At 39.2% G+C, this 17,763-nt stretch overlaps 6 protein-coding genes across 10 annotated transcripts; 3 read left to right on the forward strand and 3 right to left on the reverse strand.

Annotated features, from left to right (window-relative positions):
- Nucleotides 1-39: 39 nt before the first annotated feature.
- Nucleotides 40-3,899, reverse strand: LOC113209144 (ubiquitin-like modifier-activating enzyme ATG7). Its single transcript, XM_052268959.1, has 14 exons — nucleotides 3,528-3,899; nucleotides 3,039-3,234; nucleotides 2,838-2,951; nucleotides 2,619-2,751; nucleotides 2,399-2,507; nucleotides 2,097-2,312; nucleotides 1,863-2,007; nucleotides 1,624-1,782; nucleotides 1,352-1,540; nucleotides 1,083-1,238; nucleotides 874-989; nucleotides 562-730; nucleotides 368-487; nucleotides 40-261 (listed from the first exon to the last, which is right to left on the reverse strand). Exons 1-14 carry the CDS (start codon nucleotides 3,719-3,721, stop codon nucleotides 211-213), a joined length of 2,067 nt encoding a protein of 688 aa, XP_052124919.1. The 5' UTR covers nucleotides 3,722-3,899; the 3' UTR covers nucleotides 40-210.
- Nucleotides 3,900-4,344: 445 nt separating this feature from the next.
- LOC113209156 (46 kDa FK506-binding nuclear protein) lies at nucleotides 4,345-8,307 on the forward strand. The gene is made up of 9 exons (XM_026426543.2): nucleotides 4,345-4,548; nucleotides 5,409-5,510; nucleotides 5,587-5,745; nucleotides 5,824-5,913; nucleotides 6,046-6,282; nucleotides 6,365-6,546; nucleotides 6,856-6,966; nucleotides 7,039-7,217; nucleotides 7,292-8,307. Exons 1-9 carry the CDS (start codon nucleotides 4,536-4,538, stop codon nucleotides 7,371-7,373), a joined length of 1,155 nt encoding a protein of 384 aa, XP_026282328.1. The 5' UTR covers nucleotides 4,345-4,535; the 3' UTR covers nucleotides 7,374-8,307.
- On the reverse strand, nucleotides 8,291-10,331 carry LOC113209158 (ankyrin repeat and SAM domain-containing protein 3-like). 2 transcript variants are annotated; one of them, XM_026426544.2, is made up of 7 exons: nucleotides 10,187-10,331; nucleotides 9,542-9,703; nucleotides 9,169-9,397; nucleotides 8,977-9,095; nucleotides 8,784-8,890; nucleotides 8,530-8,707; nucleotides 8,291-8,452 (listed from the first exon to the last, which is right to left on the reverse strand). In XM_026426544.2, exons 2-7 carry the CDS (start codon nucleotides 9,676-9,678, stop codon nucleotides 8,377-8,379), a joined length of 846 nt encoding a protein of 281 aa, XP_026282329.2. In that variant the 5' UTR covers nucleotides 9,679-9,703; nucleotides 10,187-10,331; the 3' UTR covers nucleotides 8,291-8,376. The 2 variants fall into 2 exon arrangements, with proteins under 2 accessions (XP_026282329.2, XP_026282330.2); XM_026426545.2 differs by having other exon boundaries at nucleotides 9,542-9,688; nucleotides 10,187-10,288.
- Nucleotides 10,026-15,281, forward strand: LOC113209155 (DDB1- and CUL4-associated factor 8). Of its 4 annotated transcripts, none has more exons than XM_026426538.2 (12): nucleotides 10,026-10,193; nucleotides 10,749-11,329; nucleotides 11,460-11,595; nucleotides 11,683-11,859; nucleotides 12,056-12,314; nucleotides 12,404-12,639; nucleotides 12,724-12,901; nucleotides 13,002-13,167; nucleotides 13,251-13,381; nucleotides 13,488-13,607; nucleotides 13,691-13,852; nucleotides 13,955-15,281. In XM_026426538.2, the coding sequence occupies exons 2-12, from the start codon at nucleotides 10,822-10,824 to the stop codon at nucleotides 14,036-14,038; spliced, it is 2,157 nt and encodes a 718-aa protein (XP_026282323.1). In that variant the 5' UTR covers nucleotides 10,026-10,193; nucleotides 10,749-10,821; the 3' UTR covers nucleotides 14,039-15,281. The 4 variants fall into 4 exon arrangements, with proteins under 4 accessions (XP_026282323.1, XP_026282327.1, XP_026282324.1 ...); XM_026426542.2 differs by having other exon boundaries at nucleotides 13,691-13,828; XM_026426539.2 differs by lacking the exon at nucleotides 10,026-10,193 and adding an exon at nucleotides 10,342-10,490.
- Nucleotides 15,282-15,385: 104 nt separating this feature from the next.
- LOC113209160 (coiled-coil-helix-coiled-coil-helix domain-containing protein 7) lies at nucleotides 15,386-16,052 on the reverse strand. The gene is made up of 3 exons (XM_026426548.2): nucleotides 15,857-16,052; nucleotides 15,672-15,770; nucleotides 15,386-15,589 (listed from the first exon to the last, which is right to left on the reverse strand). Exons 1-3 carry the CDS (start codon nucleotides 15,926-15,928, stop codon nucleotides 15,467-15,469), a joined length of 294 nt encoding a protein of 97 aa, XP_026282333.1. The 5' UTR covers nucleotides 15,929-16,052; the 3' UTR covers nucleotides 15,386-15,466.
- Nucleotides 16,053-16,246: 194 nt separating this feature from the next.
- On the forward strand, nucleotides 16,247-17,458 carry LOC113209183 (NADH dehydrogenase [ubiquinone] 1 beta subcomplex subunit 7). Its single transcript, XM_026426582.2, has 3 exons — nucleotides 16,247-16,509; nucleotides 16,873-17,041; nucleotides 17,123-17,458. The coding sequence occupies exons 1-3, from the start codon at nucleotides 16,395-16,397 to the stop codon at nucleotides 17,229-17,231; spliced, it is 393 nt and encodes a 130-aa protein (XP_026282367.1). The 5' UTR covers nucleotides 16,247-16,394; the 3' UTR covers nucleotides 17,232-17,458.
- Nucleotides 17,459-17,763: the final 305 nt, after the last annotated feature.

The following is a 17,763-nucleotide window of genomic DNA, read 5'->3' on the forward strand; positions in this document are numbered from 1 at the left end:
GAAAGGGGCGGTTAAATTTGAAATGAAAAACCAACCACCGAGTGGTAACTTGTGGAGTGATTAAGTAAGTAAGCACCCACATTTTATTTGATGTGGAACAGTTCAACAAGGTGATCTTCATTATATAAAATGTAAATAATAAAAGCGATAAACAGAAATAAAATAATAAAATAAGCGGTCATAGCATTGATATAGATTTATAAAATATTTTCATTCTGAATCGTTTCCACTCTCTTCTTCTGAATCGCTGAACTCCCATACCTATTACAATTGGAAAAAAACAAAAAGAAAAGGTGGTTGATGTACTTATTGAATGAGAGATCACATATTTAAAAAAATGAGTATACTATACAACATAAAAACTCACATCAGCACTTTCGGTATCTTTGTGTAAAGAAGTGAGTCCTGTTAGGTCCTCAAGGTAAACAGCTGAGTTTAATACATCATGGATAAAGTCAAATCCTCGGGCTGAATATTCATTTAGGACCTGTGAGTCAACAAGGGTAAATTATGAAATATAATAAACAAACACAATACATCAGTAGAGAAAAAAGTAAATACCTTCTGAGAGCATGCAATACAGTTAGAAAATCTGTGAGTTGCAGGTGTTAGTTGTTCCCATGATGCAAGAAAACCTCTAATAGAGTGAGGCACACTTCCTAACAAACTTCCTTCACTTTCCTTATGCTCTTCCCCCTTTTTAGTGTGTAATATTGCAGGTGCATCACCCCTACAAAAAAAGGATGGGAGGGAGAAACATAAAGATAAACACTTGTTTGCATGTCGGTTTAAACACTTGTTTGTATGTCAATTTCACGGATTAATGAATGGGAGCAAAATTGTTGCTTAATGCCTTAGAAGTCGAAATCTTACCTCAGGGGGTGTTGTAAAATAGACACCATGAGTTCTACAACAAGAGCCCCAGCTACGGCTGATACTCCAGGTCTTGTAACTGTGCATTGTTGGTCTAATGTGCGATCAGCCATGGACTTTAACATTTTAAAAATTCATTGACAAATAATAATAATTTGACATAAGACTCCCACAAATCATTGAACAAATTTAAGTGACAAAATACTTACATTACCAGGAGCAGTGACATCATTACAGAAATAGCAACCTAGATGTCGTCCTGGAATGCTTTCTGCACTGAAATCTGGAGTGGAGCCATCATTACAAAATATTCCATGCCTCATGACAAGGTATGTATCAAAGCCAAGGGCTGCATTCATGGCAAGCTGCAAACCAATTATGGGTAAGATGATCATGTCAGCAGCTTGTCAGCTACTAGATTGATTATTTTTTTTTGTTGGGAGGGGAGGGCGTGGGGGATTAGTCTGGGTAATTTTACCTTCTTTTTAGCACCAGCAAATAGTGTGGGGAGCCAACGACTTTCTCTGGAGTCAGTCAGCATAAATATTACATCATGGTTATCAACTAGTGTCTCCAATGAATCCACAGCACTACGTGTTTCTTTTAAAAGGGCTTCACCAACAGGATGCCCTGGCATTGGAATGTTGAGCTGTACACCAGTTGCATTCTGGAAAGAAGAAAACGGATAGATTGTATATAATTTGTTACTCACATGTTAAAGATATTCATCTGATGTCAAATCTCACTCACCACACCTGGGTAAATCAGCTTTAATGCTTTGGCAGCGGCCTCAGCCTTCGGTTGACCCCCCTTTAAACAATCTTCAAATGTGAACAGAGACTGACGTACTGGGTTAGAGTAGGATACAATTCCATTGTCTACAAATGTGATGTGCTGTACTCCCCAGCCCTGAAAGAAGCCAAATCATGAATATGGATAAATTACTCCAATTAAATTAGGTACATATAGAATAGTCTATAGAATCATACCAGAAGTAAACGCCCAACAGTACATCCCAGTGTTCCTGCTCCCATTAGAAGGCAACGAGTCTGTTGCACCACATCCAAGTCCAAATCAGGAAGCAATCTCCATTTCATTAGTTTCAAGTTAAGATGTACAGCACTCTCTGCACGCCTAAAAATAAGTTACATAGTCACAGATAAGTCCACTATAGTGGAAAAATGGTAAAGTGCAGTATTTTACATTATTTAACAGGTACCTACTTTTTTGGGTCCATATCATTACTAACATCAACAAAACGTGGGCCAAAATTTCCACGGTTATTGCGTTCCCAGCCAATCCACTTTATATCTTTTTCTGAGAGTGGTAGAGGCTGTACAGTCAACACTAAACTTTTTTCTGCGATATTTAGTTGGGCATGAGACTTTAAAACAATTCTTAAACTTAGAACTTTGATATCTTTCCCCACCACATGCGGGCTGTGATGGAAAACAAAAGTAAGAGGATAACATGTATCAAATTTTCATAAAAAATTACAAAGAAATGTTAAGTTACTTCTACATACCAATGGTAAACAAGAACTGATAACAAATTCCGCAGTGGCCATCCTGGATGTTCTCCAGAGCCACAAGGATCAGAAAATGCTAGGTATAATTTTGACCAATCTTCCAAAGCTAGTAAGATTTTGAAAAAAAAAAAAAAAAAAAAAAGGAACATTAAACTAAATTAGATGTATAATATGATTGACACAAAATTACACAAAAAAAATATCTACCGGCACTTACAAGATTGACTGTAAAGAGATGTAATTTCTGATAAAGGGTGAATTGAAGCTCTTTCCCTTTCAATTTTGACAATAAAATACCCACGATGTCTGACATCACTAATATTATACCATTCCTTCTGTAAACACTCCACCTTGAAAGTAAAGGAAAATATATATTGAAAAAGGCTCACCGTATACAATTTGCAACTTGTTGAAATTGACAAATTCTATGTAATACCTGAGTGGAAGTGAGCTCGTCATGGATTGCTGCAGGGGCCTTCACAACTTGCAAACTAGGATTGCTTGGTGCCAAAAATGCAAACCAGTAATAGAAATTGTACTTTTTAAGATCCTAGAGTTAAAAATAAAAAGAAGTCATAAAGATAATTTTAGTATTTAACAAAATAGTTTTCAATAAAGGTGTGTAGTATATACATACACCAAACGTCAAAAGGAAAAATCGTGACAGTAGTGAAGGATTTTTTAGTACTGCACCACTGGTGATGTCTTCCCATAACAAGGAGCCCTGTTTCTCCAAGAGATTACTCTTATCACAGCTTTTATAGGACTCGAGGGTGTTCAGGTTTAACTGATGTCCACAAGCAGGAAGCTGATGCCGTAGTTCTTCAAATGCACTGCCAAATAAATTGGTTTTAATAAAAATACCTTGGCAAGATTTTCTTTTTGAAAGGGTGGCATTTTATAATGTTATCGAACAATCCCGTCGTTGTTAAAATGACATGTTCTTGAAGATCTCTCATTAGAAGAACTTGAACAAAATCAACGTTTAGATAGTATTACTAAGCACAGTACAAAAAATACAAATTAATTTAAAACTTGAAGTGAACAGGAGACCAAAAGCTTATGCCAATTTTAAGAGGATATAAACAAAATTAACCCAACATTTCTCAACTCACCATTTACTTACCTATTATATGAAGTGCAGTCTACATTTAGAGCAGGTACACCTAGAGAGTTCACATTGGTGTATGAACCCCATACAGGACGAAAGCTTTCATTCAATTTATCGATGTCAAGTTTGATTTGGGATAGTTTATGCCAAAAACTGGGATCAACATGAGATGCAAAAGGTGAGAACTTCAATGTGGAAGCGTCACTCATTTTAACGCAAATAAATCATGAAAGCGACCGAATGCGCAGAAAGTAATGTTTTCAATAAAACATTGGCTGGTATCTTGAAATGTTCGGAAAATAAACAGAATACTTTCAGCACTTGACTTCTGACACTCATCAGCTGGCGAGTCTGCGTCTGACGTTGCCAGCAAGTTGTAATCAAGGTCTCGGACATGGGCGATGGGCGAAATTTATTTTTGTTATATGAAAAGTTAAAGGAGTGCAGTGACATCAATTTCACTATGTGCACAGAGAAGGTTCTATTTAATAATTATTCTAACATATTGTTTGAATAGCATGAGCTCATTTCATTCAGAAATATGATTTTTAAGTCAGTTAATATTGTGGGAACTTTGAATTTGAGCGCGATCCGCCAAGAAAACATTTGACAAACATTTAAAAAGAACACATTGCCAAAATACCAATCTGTAAGTTGTACGTAACACTAGTTCTATAAAACATTTTGGCATGGCCAGAAAGAGGAATGAATTATTTTCCAGTTGAATCAATCAATGAACTGATGTGTATTTTCGGCAGTCAAGCGAGTGAATAGTCTTTCATCAGTAACATCTTCCTCAGCAGGTGGCTACCCTTCTTCCACTGTCCGGAGTCAAATGCGGCATCGCGATCGTGCACGCACGTTTCGTTTTAGTTGAGACTGGAGCGCGGCAAGAGTAACGACCACCAGCTCTCTTCACAATTTCCCGTTTCTGTTACTCAAAGGCTTGCCATTGTTCTGAATTTGTGTTCACTGTTCAACAGCTGTAATCTCTGAACACCGGTTACTCTTTACTTCACGAAAATGGCTTTCTGGGGTAAGTTCTCGTAACCAGGCAGTTCGTTTTCGTTCATGACGGATCCTTGCCGGCAACGTGGTTGCCCATTTAAAAGCATCACTTGTCTCTGTTGCACCGTGTTGTGAAATTTAGTGAACACGCACCACTTCTAACTGACGTTAGGCATTAGTTTTATATATTCAGAGACTATTTACCTATGCCTTTGTTCCTTAGTCTGGAAGCGACTTAACCCCACATGCCATGCTGCCATGATAGGCTCATGCTTTGTCACACACCCGCCGTATCCCGATTTTCTCTACTTTTTGATATATTTCTATATTAATTCCCTTTTCAATTGTCTTATGAGAGATTTCTATTGTTTGTACTCGCGTAGTTTGTTCCTTGTGTCAACATCTCAGACATGTGGTAAAGTTGTACTGTGATCGTATGACAACTTAGTCTGCCTTTTCTGAAGTAACCAGAATACTAGAATTTATTCCATGTCGCTGGCAGGATTGAATCTAATCAGGCCTCTGAATCGTATTATTTTTGGTATTCCTTGTCTGAATCTTCGTACTACCTTTTCACAAATTTTGAAAGTGCCCCCTGTGGCAACAGCTTGCCTGTTCGTTTCATTAGCGTTTGTGTTGCATTTGGCATTCTGATCGAAGCTCATGAGAATGTGGTCATTCCCTCCACATCACTGATAGCCTTGTTTTTGAATCATTTTATTTGGCCTTCCCTTTCACTCATTCAATCTCGCCCTGCGAGCACACTAGCCTGAGGTCCAACTTTTCCTCACTGCTGTTCACCTGTTAACTCCTGCCTTTGCTGTGTCAAGATGATTTGACGCTGGTCGCACTCTGTTAATTCGCTTCATTTCTATTCTACTCTTTCAGGTCTTGTGCTTGAACCTAAGAAGAGTTACACTCAGAGGGAAGTTGAACAGCCATTCCATGTTTCCATGGCTGCCCTTGATTTGCAAAATTGTGATGCCAATGGTAGGTTCTATTGGTATGGCATCCCCCTCCCCTCCCATGTAATTGTCTCACTAATCTGTGGTCCATTTATTTGCAGAGTCAGTTTCTGTTGTGTGCCGCAAACGTGATTCAGACTTCATTTTGTGCAGTCTCTCCAAGAAACACAATGTTTTCAACGTGCCTCTTAACCTAGACTTCGAACTTGGAGGTGAAATTAACTTCCATGTTCTGGGCAACAGTGTGGTCCATTTGACAGGTAACATATTGATCTTGATGAATTTCTGGATGAATGTCTGTAAGTTTTACTTTGCATTGATAGCCTAAACTCTTGCAGGATACATGATTGAGGACATGGAATCTTTTGAAGAAAGTGATGACTCAATGGGTGAAGAGGAAGAGGAGGAATCTGTAGCATCATCGAAAGGTAATTGAATTGTAATTACTGGTGATCAAGCCTTTTTTTTGTTTTTTTTTTTGTTTTGTTTTTTGTTTTTGTTGTTTTTTTTGTTTCATTTTGTTTAAACCTTTTGAATGATGAAGTTAAATTTCCTTTCAGATATTTTCAAGAACACGAAGAAATTGTTGGGAGACTTTGCTGGTAAACGGAAACAAGATGCTGCTGCTCAAAACAAATCAAAGAAAGCCAAGCTTGATAGTAGTGCTGCTACTGAAGATGACGATGAAGATGAGGAAGATTCGGACTTTGACGTTGACACTGATGGCGATGATGAAGATTTGGAGGAGGAAGAAGAGGAAGATGATGACGACGATGATGATGAAGCAGAGGAAGATGGTTAGTTACTCTTGGGTTTTCCCTTTACTGATTTTTTAAAATTAGTTTCGGTGTTTCTAATGAAGTGCTTTCTGAATTTCAGATGGCGCTGCTGAAATTCTTCAGAAGTTGGAGGCTGCCAAGAAGGACAAATCCAAGCAAGCTGGAAAGCAGAACAACCAGCAAGTCAAGTCCTCCCCCAAAGCTGAACAGAAGCAAGGCAAGAAGGAGAAGAAAGAACAAGCCAAACCTGCAGCTGCACCTGCACCCACCAAAGCTGTTAATGTAAGTGGTAACAAAAAGAAAAATAAGAAGAATAGGAACAAGAACAAACAGCAAAATGGAACTGCAGCCCACTGATTTGAGTTCAATTATGGATTCTCTAGTCTTTGCAATTTCTGCTGCCAATTTCATTCCCAAGACATCTGTACAGCTAATTTCATCCTTCAGACCTTTGTTACAGTTTTGAATAAAAGTTTCCTTTTTATAATAATACTTTATCAATATTCCTTGATCTTATCCCCGACCAAAATGTGGAGGTTTTTCTTCAACATATTGTAACCCAAGTCTAAACCACTTGCACATTGTTCACAGGGCAATCCTGCTCAAGCAAATGGAGCTCCCAACAAGCAGACTCTTCAAGGGGGTGTTCAGGTTGAAGACCTGAGAGTCGGAAACGGACCTGTTGCCAAGAGCGGCAAGATGGTCAGTAATATTGCTTTGCTTTTTGGAGCAACCTATGTTCAGTAGTGGTACTAGTAATTTTCTTCGTTGTAGGTTTCTGTGTACTATGTGGGTCGCTTGAAGCAGAACAACAAACAGTTTGATGCATCCCAGTCAGGACCTGGCTTCAAATTCCGCCTGGGCAAAGGAGAGGTGATTCCTGGTTGGGATATTGGTGTATCTGGAATGAAGGTTGGAGGAAAGCGGCGGCTCACCATCCCTGCTAAGATGGGGTATGCATTTTCTTCATTGCTGCACTCTATTGGTGTTTGTTTAATCCGTATCTAATGCTGGGTATTTCTTACAGTTACGGTTCCAAAGGCGCTGGTAGAGAAATCCCTCCCAACAGCACTTTAGTATTTGAGGTAGAATTGAAGAATGTCAAGTAAGCTCGTGCTTCCCTTATGTTAAAGTTGCCTATGTCTCCTGATTTCTTGACTGTAAATTACTGAAGTTTTACATGATGACAATTATGTTTACTGGTATTGATGTTTGCCTCAGGCCTTTTCTCATTTACTGCATTCATGTGAATACAAGCTGCTGTCTTGTTGTGAAACTGATTTCTCATATTAATGAATTGTTCTTATTTGTTTTTTGTCTCAAATCGGGGAGTACACCTTGACTAGCAGGGCTCCCCATTTTGAAGCAAATTAATTCAATCAAGGCTATCCCATTAATAATAGACCCTGGTTTTACAATTGATGAAGGGTGGCTTTCGTTCACAATGACATGGCATAGTGCTACCTGGTTAAGACTGGTTTATATGTAAATTGTTTAGTTATAAGTTTCTAGTGTCTTTTATGTCGTATTTGCCCTGCACTTAAGTTTTTTGTACATATATACTGTGCTTTTAAGAGACCAATTGAAATTCTTTGACTGCCAAATTTGTTCTAATATAAGATGATTAATTTCTATGCACTCAGCCTCTCCTGTTGGTATGGCAACCTTATTATACAGTTCAATCAAAGTGGGTGGTGTTTCCGTGATCATCCGGGCTCCCCTCTCTGATGAAACGTCATGTTGGATGAGATCTCTGTACTTATAGCATTGGCTTGGTTGCATAGAGTAGATATTGAAAAACTTCTAATATTTGGACAAGTTTGGTTTTCTTTTTGAGAATTGTTAGTTTTAGTACTGTTGTATTTTTGGGAAGTGGAGAAGGTATTCAAATTTTGTCTATGATTTATTGTTATCTGTAAGTGCCATTTTACTTTAAGGTAACAGTTCCACAACTCACGTTTGGCTTTGTAATGTTATGGGAGCTATGTTTTCCTGTTTGTGATTTTCCCCGTTATCTAAAATAAAATTTTGTAATTCAACAAATCTTTATTTTTTTTTATGTGTAAAAAAATAAACATGCACAGCCTTTTATTACTTTGCCTATTTTGCTTGTCAGATTTCACCTATGCCAAACAGAGACCGCAAACGATATATTTCAAGTGCCATTTTTCTGCGTGGACCTAGTTTTCTGGATACGGGAGTGAGATGTAAAAATATTGTGGCTATTGTAATAGAACTCAAGGGATACAGTGCAAGAAAACTCACGTGACTCCCACACGTCGCAGGTCATCCTCACTCATTGCCACAAAACCTTGGAGATCGACTTTGTGCAACTGGAAGAGCTCGAGGTATTTCTGGAGTGCGAGGCCCTCTAGGATGCTGGCCAGAGTAATGTTGAGTCCTTGACGCTCTGTGTGTACAGTTGACTGAACTGGACGTGGCACTTGATTGTGTAAGAAAGCAAGACTGTCATTAAAAGGTCAAGGGGCTTTTAGTTCAGAGGAGACTTAATTAATTACCAGGTACTGCTGCTTCCAGTTTGGCACCCGCTTGCCTCAGGAGCTGGCAGGTGGCTGGCGTGGGGCAGCTCTCTGCGAGACGCAACACCGTTCGCCCCCGAGAGTCACTGCAAACTTCAACGTGAGCGACATCGGCAGAAAGAGGTACGCAGCACCCGATCACCCCCACCCCAGCTGAGCGACAAACCCTTACCAGGCGTTCACGTTGGCCCCCCGGGACACCAACATCCGGATGAGTTCCTGATTCCCTCCTCTAACGGCGTGGAACAGCGCCGTCTGTCCGCGGAAGTCTCGCGTCTCGAGGTTCTTGGGCTGCAACCGAGGAGGTGTAGAGCGTGAGCCAGACGTCTCCTCGCTGCTACTGAGAGACTTTCGATGGACTCACTTTGCACAGGGCGCTGGCGATGCGCTCGTAGCCGAAGCGGGCCGCCACCATGAGCAGCGTGCGCCCCGACCGCGGCAGGCGCCCCACCGCGGGGTCGTCGGCGGCGTCCTGGCCGCAGCGCCGCGCCGCCTCCAGCAGCGCCGCCACGAGAGGCACGTGGCCCTGCCACACCGCGAACATGAGCGGACTCCAGCCGAGGTCGTTGCGGGCCAGGGCGTGCTCGGGGTCACTGCAACAGGACAGCTCACGTCAGCCCACCGCGGGACGGCGGACGGCGTCGACAGGCAGCCCGCCCGCGCGCCTGCAACGCGGGCGTGCCTACCCCGCCGTCCGCAGGCGCGCAGGGGAGGCAGTTGGAGTTAGGTATACTCACGCTCGTAAAGCCTCCAGGACGACAGCCTCGTCCCCGAGACTGGCCGCGGTATGCACGTCCAGAGGGACGGCGCCGACCTCGGCGTCCGCGATGCAGGCCGCCCATCGAGTGTCGATGTCGCCGAGATGTTCTGCCATGATTCTGTCTCTAAAACGTCTGTCTCTGAAAATACACTTATTTGAACTTCAAAGTACTTGACTTCATGGTAATGAAAAACAATATCAACGGTTCCCTTTAGTAATGAGTAATGTGTACTCTCCAAATATTGCATTCAAATCATTCAATTGAGCCGCCCAAGCATTTAGCCAACGTACCATGAAAATTAAATGGGTTTATCGCGCAAGGTTTAAAGAAAATCCGACTTTGACGTGCGAATTACTGCTACGGCAGTTTCTATGACTTAACTAGAATGAGTGACAGTTACGGGGCTTTGAATAAGCATTGCGTTTAGCAAGCTTAAGAATGTCATGAGCAGTTTCCGATCTTGACTCCCTTGTAAAACAACCGGCCAATCAGCTGATCGCATGGGGACGATGGAAACAATCTTTTTAAAGCCGCAAATAACAAAAACATAGGCTGAAGTACTCATTGCGTAGAAATCGTTATTGTATAGATATTCAGAACTGAAGGTATTTAGAGACTTACCTTGCAGGTACGTAGCAAAATAAAGTTAGATCTGAACGATTCCAATATTTGCCGACGTTGCTACTCGCACACTCAAACACAATGCTCGATCCGTCACACTCGATATATTTGTGAGGTTAAGTGTTTTGATATTGCAAGACAGCACTGATGCCAGAATAATTTACGCCGCAGTCAAAAAGATTGTGAGCAACTCCAGCACATGTGCAGGCATTTTAAGGTTCATTCCAGATGTAGCCAACCTTAAAATCATCACAACCATCCGAACCAAAACTGTCGCTCGATTAAACGGGGTATCCGAGAGGAGGTCAGTGCCAGCAAATGTTATGTGACATGAACGGGGCTCTGGTTTAATGACGCGTATATTTTCGGAAACTGACATCCTCAACTTCAAGCATACTTGCATGTAATAATTGCGTTAGCATTCACCTTGTGGAGTGACACTGATTTCGAGTTCGTTTATTTTGTTTGCATATGATGTATAAAATCCAACCAGATGATTAACCTTAACTGAAAAAATTCCTCTTGGTATTTGCCATTAATGTTCCTATGGTTTATATTCCAGAATTCGAGAAGAGATGTGATCTTTGAGTAGAGTACAAGACAAACATTAGTTCAAACAACGATTGGAAACAAATATGGAGTCTAGTCAATCTAATCATGAAAACAAGCCTAGCGAGGAAAACGAGCCATCAAGTGAGGCTTCTCCATCTGATCAGAAAGTCTCTCAAGAATCTGATAAGAGTTCAAAAGAATTACTATGCGAGAGCCCGGCATCAACATCAGCATCTTGTAGTGATCTGAAGAAGTGTGAGAGCAAAGATACAGCTATTCCTGGTTCATCCAGCGATGCAACAAAGTTGCCCCTTTCTCTTAAAGCGCAGAGGGCTCGTAAACGTGAAAGATGTGACGATGATGATGATGATTGTAGTGATACTGAAGACTGTAGAAGATCTGGGGATGCTGGAGCACATCCAGAAAGGCAAGGTGATCAGGAGAGTAGAGGGGAGACGAATGAAAGCACTCCTGAACTGTGTCCTTTCATAACTCGAACAAGAACTCGTCATAGGCGATATCGCCGTCGTCTCAATGACAGGAGTAGTAGCAGCAGTAGTCCTGAGAGCAGCTCTGACTCTTCAAGTGATGGTAAGTTTAGTTAGGAATTGGCATTAAGAAAACAACCAAAAACATTCAACAAACTATAAATTTAAAAAAAAAAGTCTTTGTTTCACCATTCTGATGTCCATATTGTCTTGTTTCTTTGATGTTGTCATAGAGAGGCCTCATGATGCTGCAAGTACCAGCAGTGCTGCAGCAGTCCCAGATGATTCTGACAGCTCCGGTGACAGTTCCCTAACAAGGAGTATTTTTGCTTTGCACAGAGGTTTACATGCTACACAGCGTTTCCAAGAGTACTTACCAATTACTCCACAAATAAAAAGTTCTGATCTTATAGGTATGATGTATCTCTATTTCATTTTCTTTCTTTATCATTTTAGGCGCATGGGCTTGGATAGTGATGATACATGGAGTCATTTTGATTCTGATGATTCTGAGAGTGATGCAGAAGAGGGTGCTGGAAAAGAAGAAAATGAGGAAGAGAAAAAATACAATAAATGTTTGTCAAAAGAGGTCCCAAAACATAAGTGGAATGTTACTACATCAGTAATTAACAGGTACCTACATTATTCATAATCCCTTATCTATATGTTGACTAAAATTAAGGTTTTGCTTGATTAATATTTTTTTTTTTACTTTCACTTTTAACCGCTTTAAACAGAAATGTCCTCTTTTTGTTTTTGACCTGACAAGCACTTTTGTACTTGTAATTGTTTTATGTCTCTTTATCTTACACTTTTGTCTAATTTGCAGACAGATTGGTATGCGTACTCATCAACAAGAGCCACAACTTTTTCAACAGCATTGCTATGGTTCTTTACATTGTGTTAAACGTCTGGAACTGATGTATAAATTGGATGAGCACCGTGGATGTGTTAATGCTATAAGCTTTAACCAGTCAGGAACTCGTCTTGCTTCTGGCTCAGATGATAAAAAGATTATTGTGTGGGATTGGGCAATAGGCAAGAGCATTCTTACGTACAGTAGTGGACACAACAGCAATGTATTTCAGGTATAAATTCAATTTGGATGTGTGTCCTTTATTGTTTGTCATGTTTTTCTTCTATTTAAATTTGATTTGTCTTAACTTTTTATACACAGGCAAAGTTTTTACCCATGAGTGGTGATAACCATATAGTGTCTTCTGCCCGAGATGGTCAAGTCAGACTTGCTGTTCTATCTTCAACTGGGGAATGCCGAAGTACACGGAGGCTTGCCCATCATCGTAAACCTGTCAACAAACTTGCTCTCCTCCCAGAAACACCTCATGTGTTTTTAAGTGCAGGGGAGGATGGACGGGTTATGGCTATTGATGTCCGGGGCACCAAACAGACAACGTAAGCTGATTTCCTTTGAGACACGGCTCATCTGTAATTCATTGTTTGATTGAACATTCACAGAAATTCAATTTTAACTTATAGGCTTGTTACTGTAGAAGATGGTACAAGAAGAAAGATAGGGTTGTATTCTGTTGATGCACATCCCTTGAATAGTGACGAGTTCTGTGTTTGTGGAGTAGATTACTTCATCCGCGTATATGATAAACGCAAGATAGATCTTAATGGTGCACCTATGAAAAAATTCTGCCCCAGTCATATAGTAAATTTTTTCAATTTTAGTTTGTTTCTCCTGTTAAATGTACACTTTCTTTGTTTCTCAACAGAAGGCTAATGTCTATTTTGTTTTCCTCTTAATCCAGTATGGCACCAACAAGTATACAACTGTTACCTGTGCCTTATATAACCATGATGGCTCAGAGATCATTGGATCCTACAATGATGAAAGTCTGTATCTGTTTGACTCTCGGCATTCTGATGGTGCAGATTTTGTTCATAAATATGAAGGGCACAGAAACAGTGTGACAGGTTTGTGTTCGAACTTTTCTTTGCTGCAAATTATTGCTGTAACATTTTCTGCCACCACCAATTCGTTATTTATCCTTTTTCAGTGAAGAGCTGTGACTTTTTTGGGCCTAATAGTGAATATATTATGTCTGGATCAGACTGTGGAAATATTTATTTCTGGGACAAGAATACTGAGGCAATAGTGCAATTCATGCGTGGCGATGAGAAAGGAGTGGTAGGTACTCTTTGTTGATCTCATAGACTGTCATTTTTATTGCAGTAGAGATTTTAGTTCCTCCAATGCCTCCCAATCTTGACTGTCACCTCTGCTTACCTTGCAGGTGAATGCCTTAGTTGGACACCCACAGTTTCCTATTCTTGCAACAAGTGGATTAGATTCTGATGTGAAGATATGGGTGCCATCTTGTGAACAGGATCCAGAGATGAAAGATCTTAAACGGGTATAAGAAATATTTTGTCTAATGTAATATAAATGAAAGTTATAAAAATGAAAGTTATTTTATCAGTTTTTTTATACATTAAGGTGGTCTCAAAGAATATGCGTGCAAGAGTAATTGACCAACCTTACCGCATGGACGTATTTGAAAGTCATATGGAGGATCTGGACCGTCAATTTGGTGTCAACATTCGTCACCTTGGAGGCAGCCAGGCTTTACAGCTTGTAAGGCTCGGTGCTCAGTTTAGGGTTTGTTATGCTTTCTTTATTTTTTTCTGCTAGTTTGTTACCTTAATTGTTGCAGAGTGTGTTGTGTTAGATCTCAACATTAATCTTATCTATTTTGTTCAGGGTAATTCAAATCCGGGGTCATCTAGTTCTGACAGCAGCGACAGCGATGGTTATGCAAACCCTCTGCAATGCCCTACATCTTAAAAGGACCCTAAGGTAAATGGCCCATTATTTGACTTTTAGTGACCTCCTTGTGATTCTTGAACTTATCAAGTCAGAAATGCTTTCTGATCTAAGCTCCCATAATTTTGATGGAAACATGAAATATCTGATAATTGTATTATTTCATTGATTCTTTTATTTTGTGTCAATAGTTCCAACATGAGTGGGTGCATGTAGGTTGGGTGTTCTTGGAAAATTTAACAGTGATAACCTGTGATGTATGGGTGTATATTTATACCCATATTATGCTACTGTTAATTAAGTTTTACATTAGTGTATCAGTAGTAACAAATTTTATTTTGCACTTCCTCCATTGCTAAACAGCCTCAAAGACTTTGTTGGATTGTGTGACTTTGAAATTTGGCTTCATATCCCTTATGAAATTGCTTTGACATTTGCTGCCTCATTTACTGTGGTAACAAGAATCTTTCATTTATGATTAATTATTTAGTTTGCTAAATTTCATCTCTTTTAAATCTGGTTTTCTTCCTGATGCTATTTGTGTTGAGAGTGAATAATGCAGATTGCAATGTGGAAAACAAAATTGCTCAATTCAAACTGCTTGTGTCTCCCCAGGTTTGAGACAGTTTATGTTTGTCAAATATTCTATTTAAAGTCAGGATTCAGACTGAAGTACTTTTATCTATAAATTTTCATCTTGATAAATCTTAAGAATTTTAAACAGAGATTACTAGTAAATATTAAAATGAACAATTTTGTACCTACCTGCAGTTTTTTCTATATTCTTTGAAACATAAAAAATTATTTAATTTACTTCTGAATCGACCTGGCTCTAAATAGATGGCTTTGCAACTGAACATTAGGAAGCATCAAGAATGGAAAAAAATAATCTGTGATTTGTGTGAAGATGTGACTGAAAGTAGTACTATTCAATTCTTTTCCCACTTAAAGTTATTGTTTAGGTACTTTAGCATGCATGCATGGTCTCTTGTGAGTAACAACTCTTGTACTGAATTGAAGATTATGTTTTGTAGATAAGTCTTATGGGTGCAATTATACCAAACAATGCAGAAACCACAGAATGTGTTTTTGATGAATGGGATTTTAGTTGAGTTATCGGTCAATTGTTAATGCAAGTGGTAATAATTGCTGGAACAAACATTTGGTTCAGTTTTACCAGAGAGGTTTGCTTAGTTGTTATATGTTGCTGTTCATGAAAAGTATAATGTGTGTTTAGTGTATGTAATAAACTACTGAAAATGAAGTTATTGATCTCCATTATTTGTCATGTCTGATGAAAGATGCTTATCACAGAATAAGTTTTGATGAGTTATGTGATGAAGAGGGAGAAAGATTCTGAACAGTATATACTTAGTGTACAATTCTATTAAAAAACAAACCCAAAACCAGTCTTACATTGAGTATTCATCGATAATTTTGAACTGACTTTTAAGAAGACTGTGGCGGTAGGGTTCCCGTTTTCTTGAAATGGTCCATAATTATTTCCCTTTCTTCAGCTTCTGGCAGATTTGGTACAATATTTGCTGCTTTCCGCTTCTTTGAAACCAATTCCTGTTAAACAAAAAAAAAGGAATCGTTTCTATATTTGATGGCTAGATACAGACGAAAATTAGTAACCAATCAATTTACACACCCAAAACTGTTTGCAAAATTTGAAGTTGTCGAATGCCATTTGACACTTAGAATAATCATAATTATTGTCATGTAAACACATCATAGACTGATTTCTTTCCTAAAACAAAACATGTCATCACTGTTGGGAAACTAGTCAATTATAACCGGAAAACATCACACTAGTGTTTGATGATTGTAACCCACCTTATGACATGGAAAATTTTCAGGTGTCTGAGCTCTTCTTTCCTTTGTCCTATCCTTTTCCTGTGATGTCATACTACCTTTTCTATCTAAGTGTAGCGCGTAGACTGTAAATGTAAAATATTCCGGAACCTCAACAACCCAAACATCACATATCACATTTACTTCTGCTGCGCTATTCGCAGAATCTCATACACAAGACGATCATACCAACCACAGTCGTATAAACTAACACTTGACTTGAAGATTTTACAACTTTTTAAGATGTACTTGTCGCATTTAGTTTTTTAACTTTTTATGATTGGGTCTATAAACACTTCAAGAGAGTACATTATTAACAGCTAGGTTAGATTTAAAGTTATTTAAATATTCGTACTCTGGCAGATCCGATTTGAAGGGGAAGGGGTCGTCATTTCGGCCCAGCAGACATCAGCTGTGCTGGTTGCTGTTCAGTCCGTTCAAAATTAGGCACTTTACCACTTAAGTAGCTCCATTTTTCGTCTTTTCTATTTTTCCTAAAAAAATATAGCCGGTTACCAGGATGGGTACTGCGTATACTCATTTCATGCACCCGGGTACCATACCAATGGGTGATTTTCAAGAATCCAAGTTCGACCCACTGTTCGGATTTGAGGCAACTGGAAGAAAAACGCGAGGTAAGTAATAACAGTTGTAACGATTCATTGTTTAGTGCTCTTTCATGAATTTGATGTTTCTTGTTTCTTGTCGTCTGATGGGTTCATGCTTACAGTATGTGTTAATTTAGTGCGAACATAAAGTGAAGAGGTTATGTTGCTTTGGTATGATTTAATAACAAACAATGTTTTCCTGTTTTGAACTCGTATAGTTTGGTCAACAGATTCCCCTTTAGTGTAGTTAATCTTAGTCTTTGCGTATCTTCTAAAAAATTCTAACACATGTGTTCTAAAAGCAGATTTTAAATGGAAATTATAATCTTTGCCTCAGTTCAACAATATATTTGGATTTCTTACCATGGCTTTCTTCTTTTCTTTTTATAGAAATGGAGGTGACAGAATTACAAATGGATAACCACAATCTACCTGGGGACCGACGAGATTTTTGTGCTAAACCACTCATGGAGTGGCAGAAATGCATGTATGAAAATTATCCGTTCTTCACCAAATGTGCCCATTATACACATGCATATGGTTGGTGCGAGTATGAAGAGTAAGTACCCACTTCAAAGTCTTTCTGAGGGTATTCTCACAAAAAAAGTTTTCACAATTTCTTTTTCTTTCATTTTCACAGTTACGTAGTAAGGATGAAGGAATATGAGCGTGAGAGAAGATTAATGGCGCGTGCTGCACGTGTGGGTCCTGAAAGGGCTGGATACAAGGTATCAGCTGTTGAAAGCTAATCAATGACATTTTGGGTTCTCAATTTGTAGTTGATCAAAGTACGTTGTGTATATTGTATATTTTAATTGATATGGCTGTCCCTCTAAATTCTGAACTCTGAATAATGTCAACTCCAAATGGAACGTCAGTTGCATCTGTTGAATATGTGCTTTCTGCACTTTTTATGTCAGTTCTAAAAAAGTTGTACTTTTTTGATGGAATAAAACTGGAATTTTGTTGAAAATAACTTTATTTTAATTTATACTAGATTGTTAATTAGCTCTCAGAAAGGGACTGACATGGTCAGTGAATGCTCTCCTTTCATGTGACTTTAGAGTGGCAATATCTTTTAGAGTCTGTACATATTGGGCAATGGCGGTGAATGATTGTGGGCCACATCCATTCTGAGGACGGAGCTTGGAGGAGAATAGGCCGACACTACCAAGAGATCATCCAGAAAGTACGTCCGTTATTCACCTTTACAAACCGGCCAAGTTTCGCCTCTGCAAGCTCTCATATTGCCTGATAGGTAGGCAATATTTCGCCTACAGT

The sequence above is a fragment of the Frankliniella occidentalis genome, unplaced genomic scaffold, assembly GCF_000697945.3.
Source record: "Frankliniella occidentalis isolate FOCC.00 unplaced genomic scaffold, Focc_3.1 Scaffold79, whole genome shotgun sequence".
NCBI classification, from domain to species: Eukaryota; Metazoa; Arthropoda; class Insecta; order Thysanoptera; family Thripidae; genus Frankliniella; species Frankliniella occidentalis.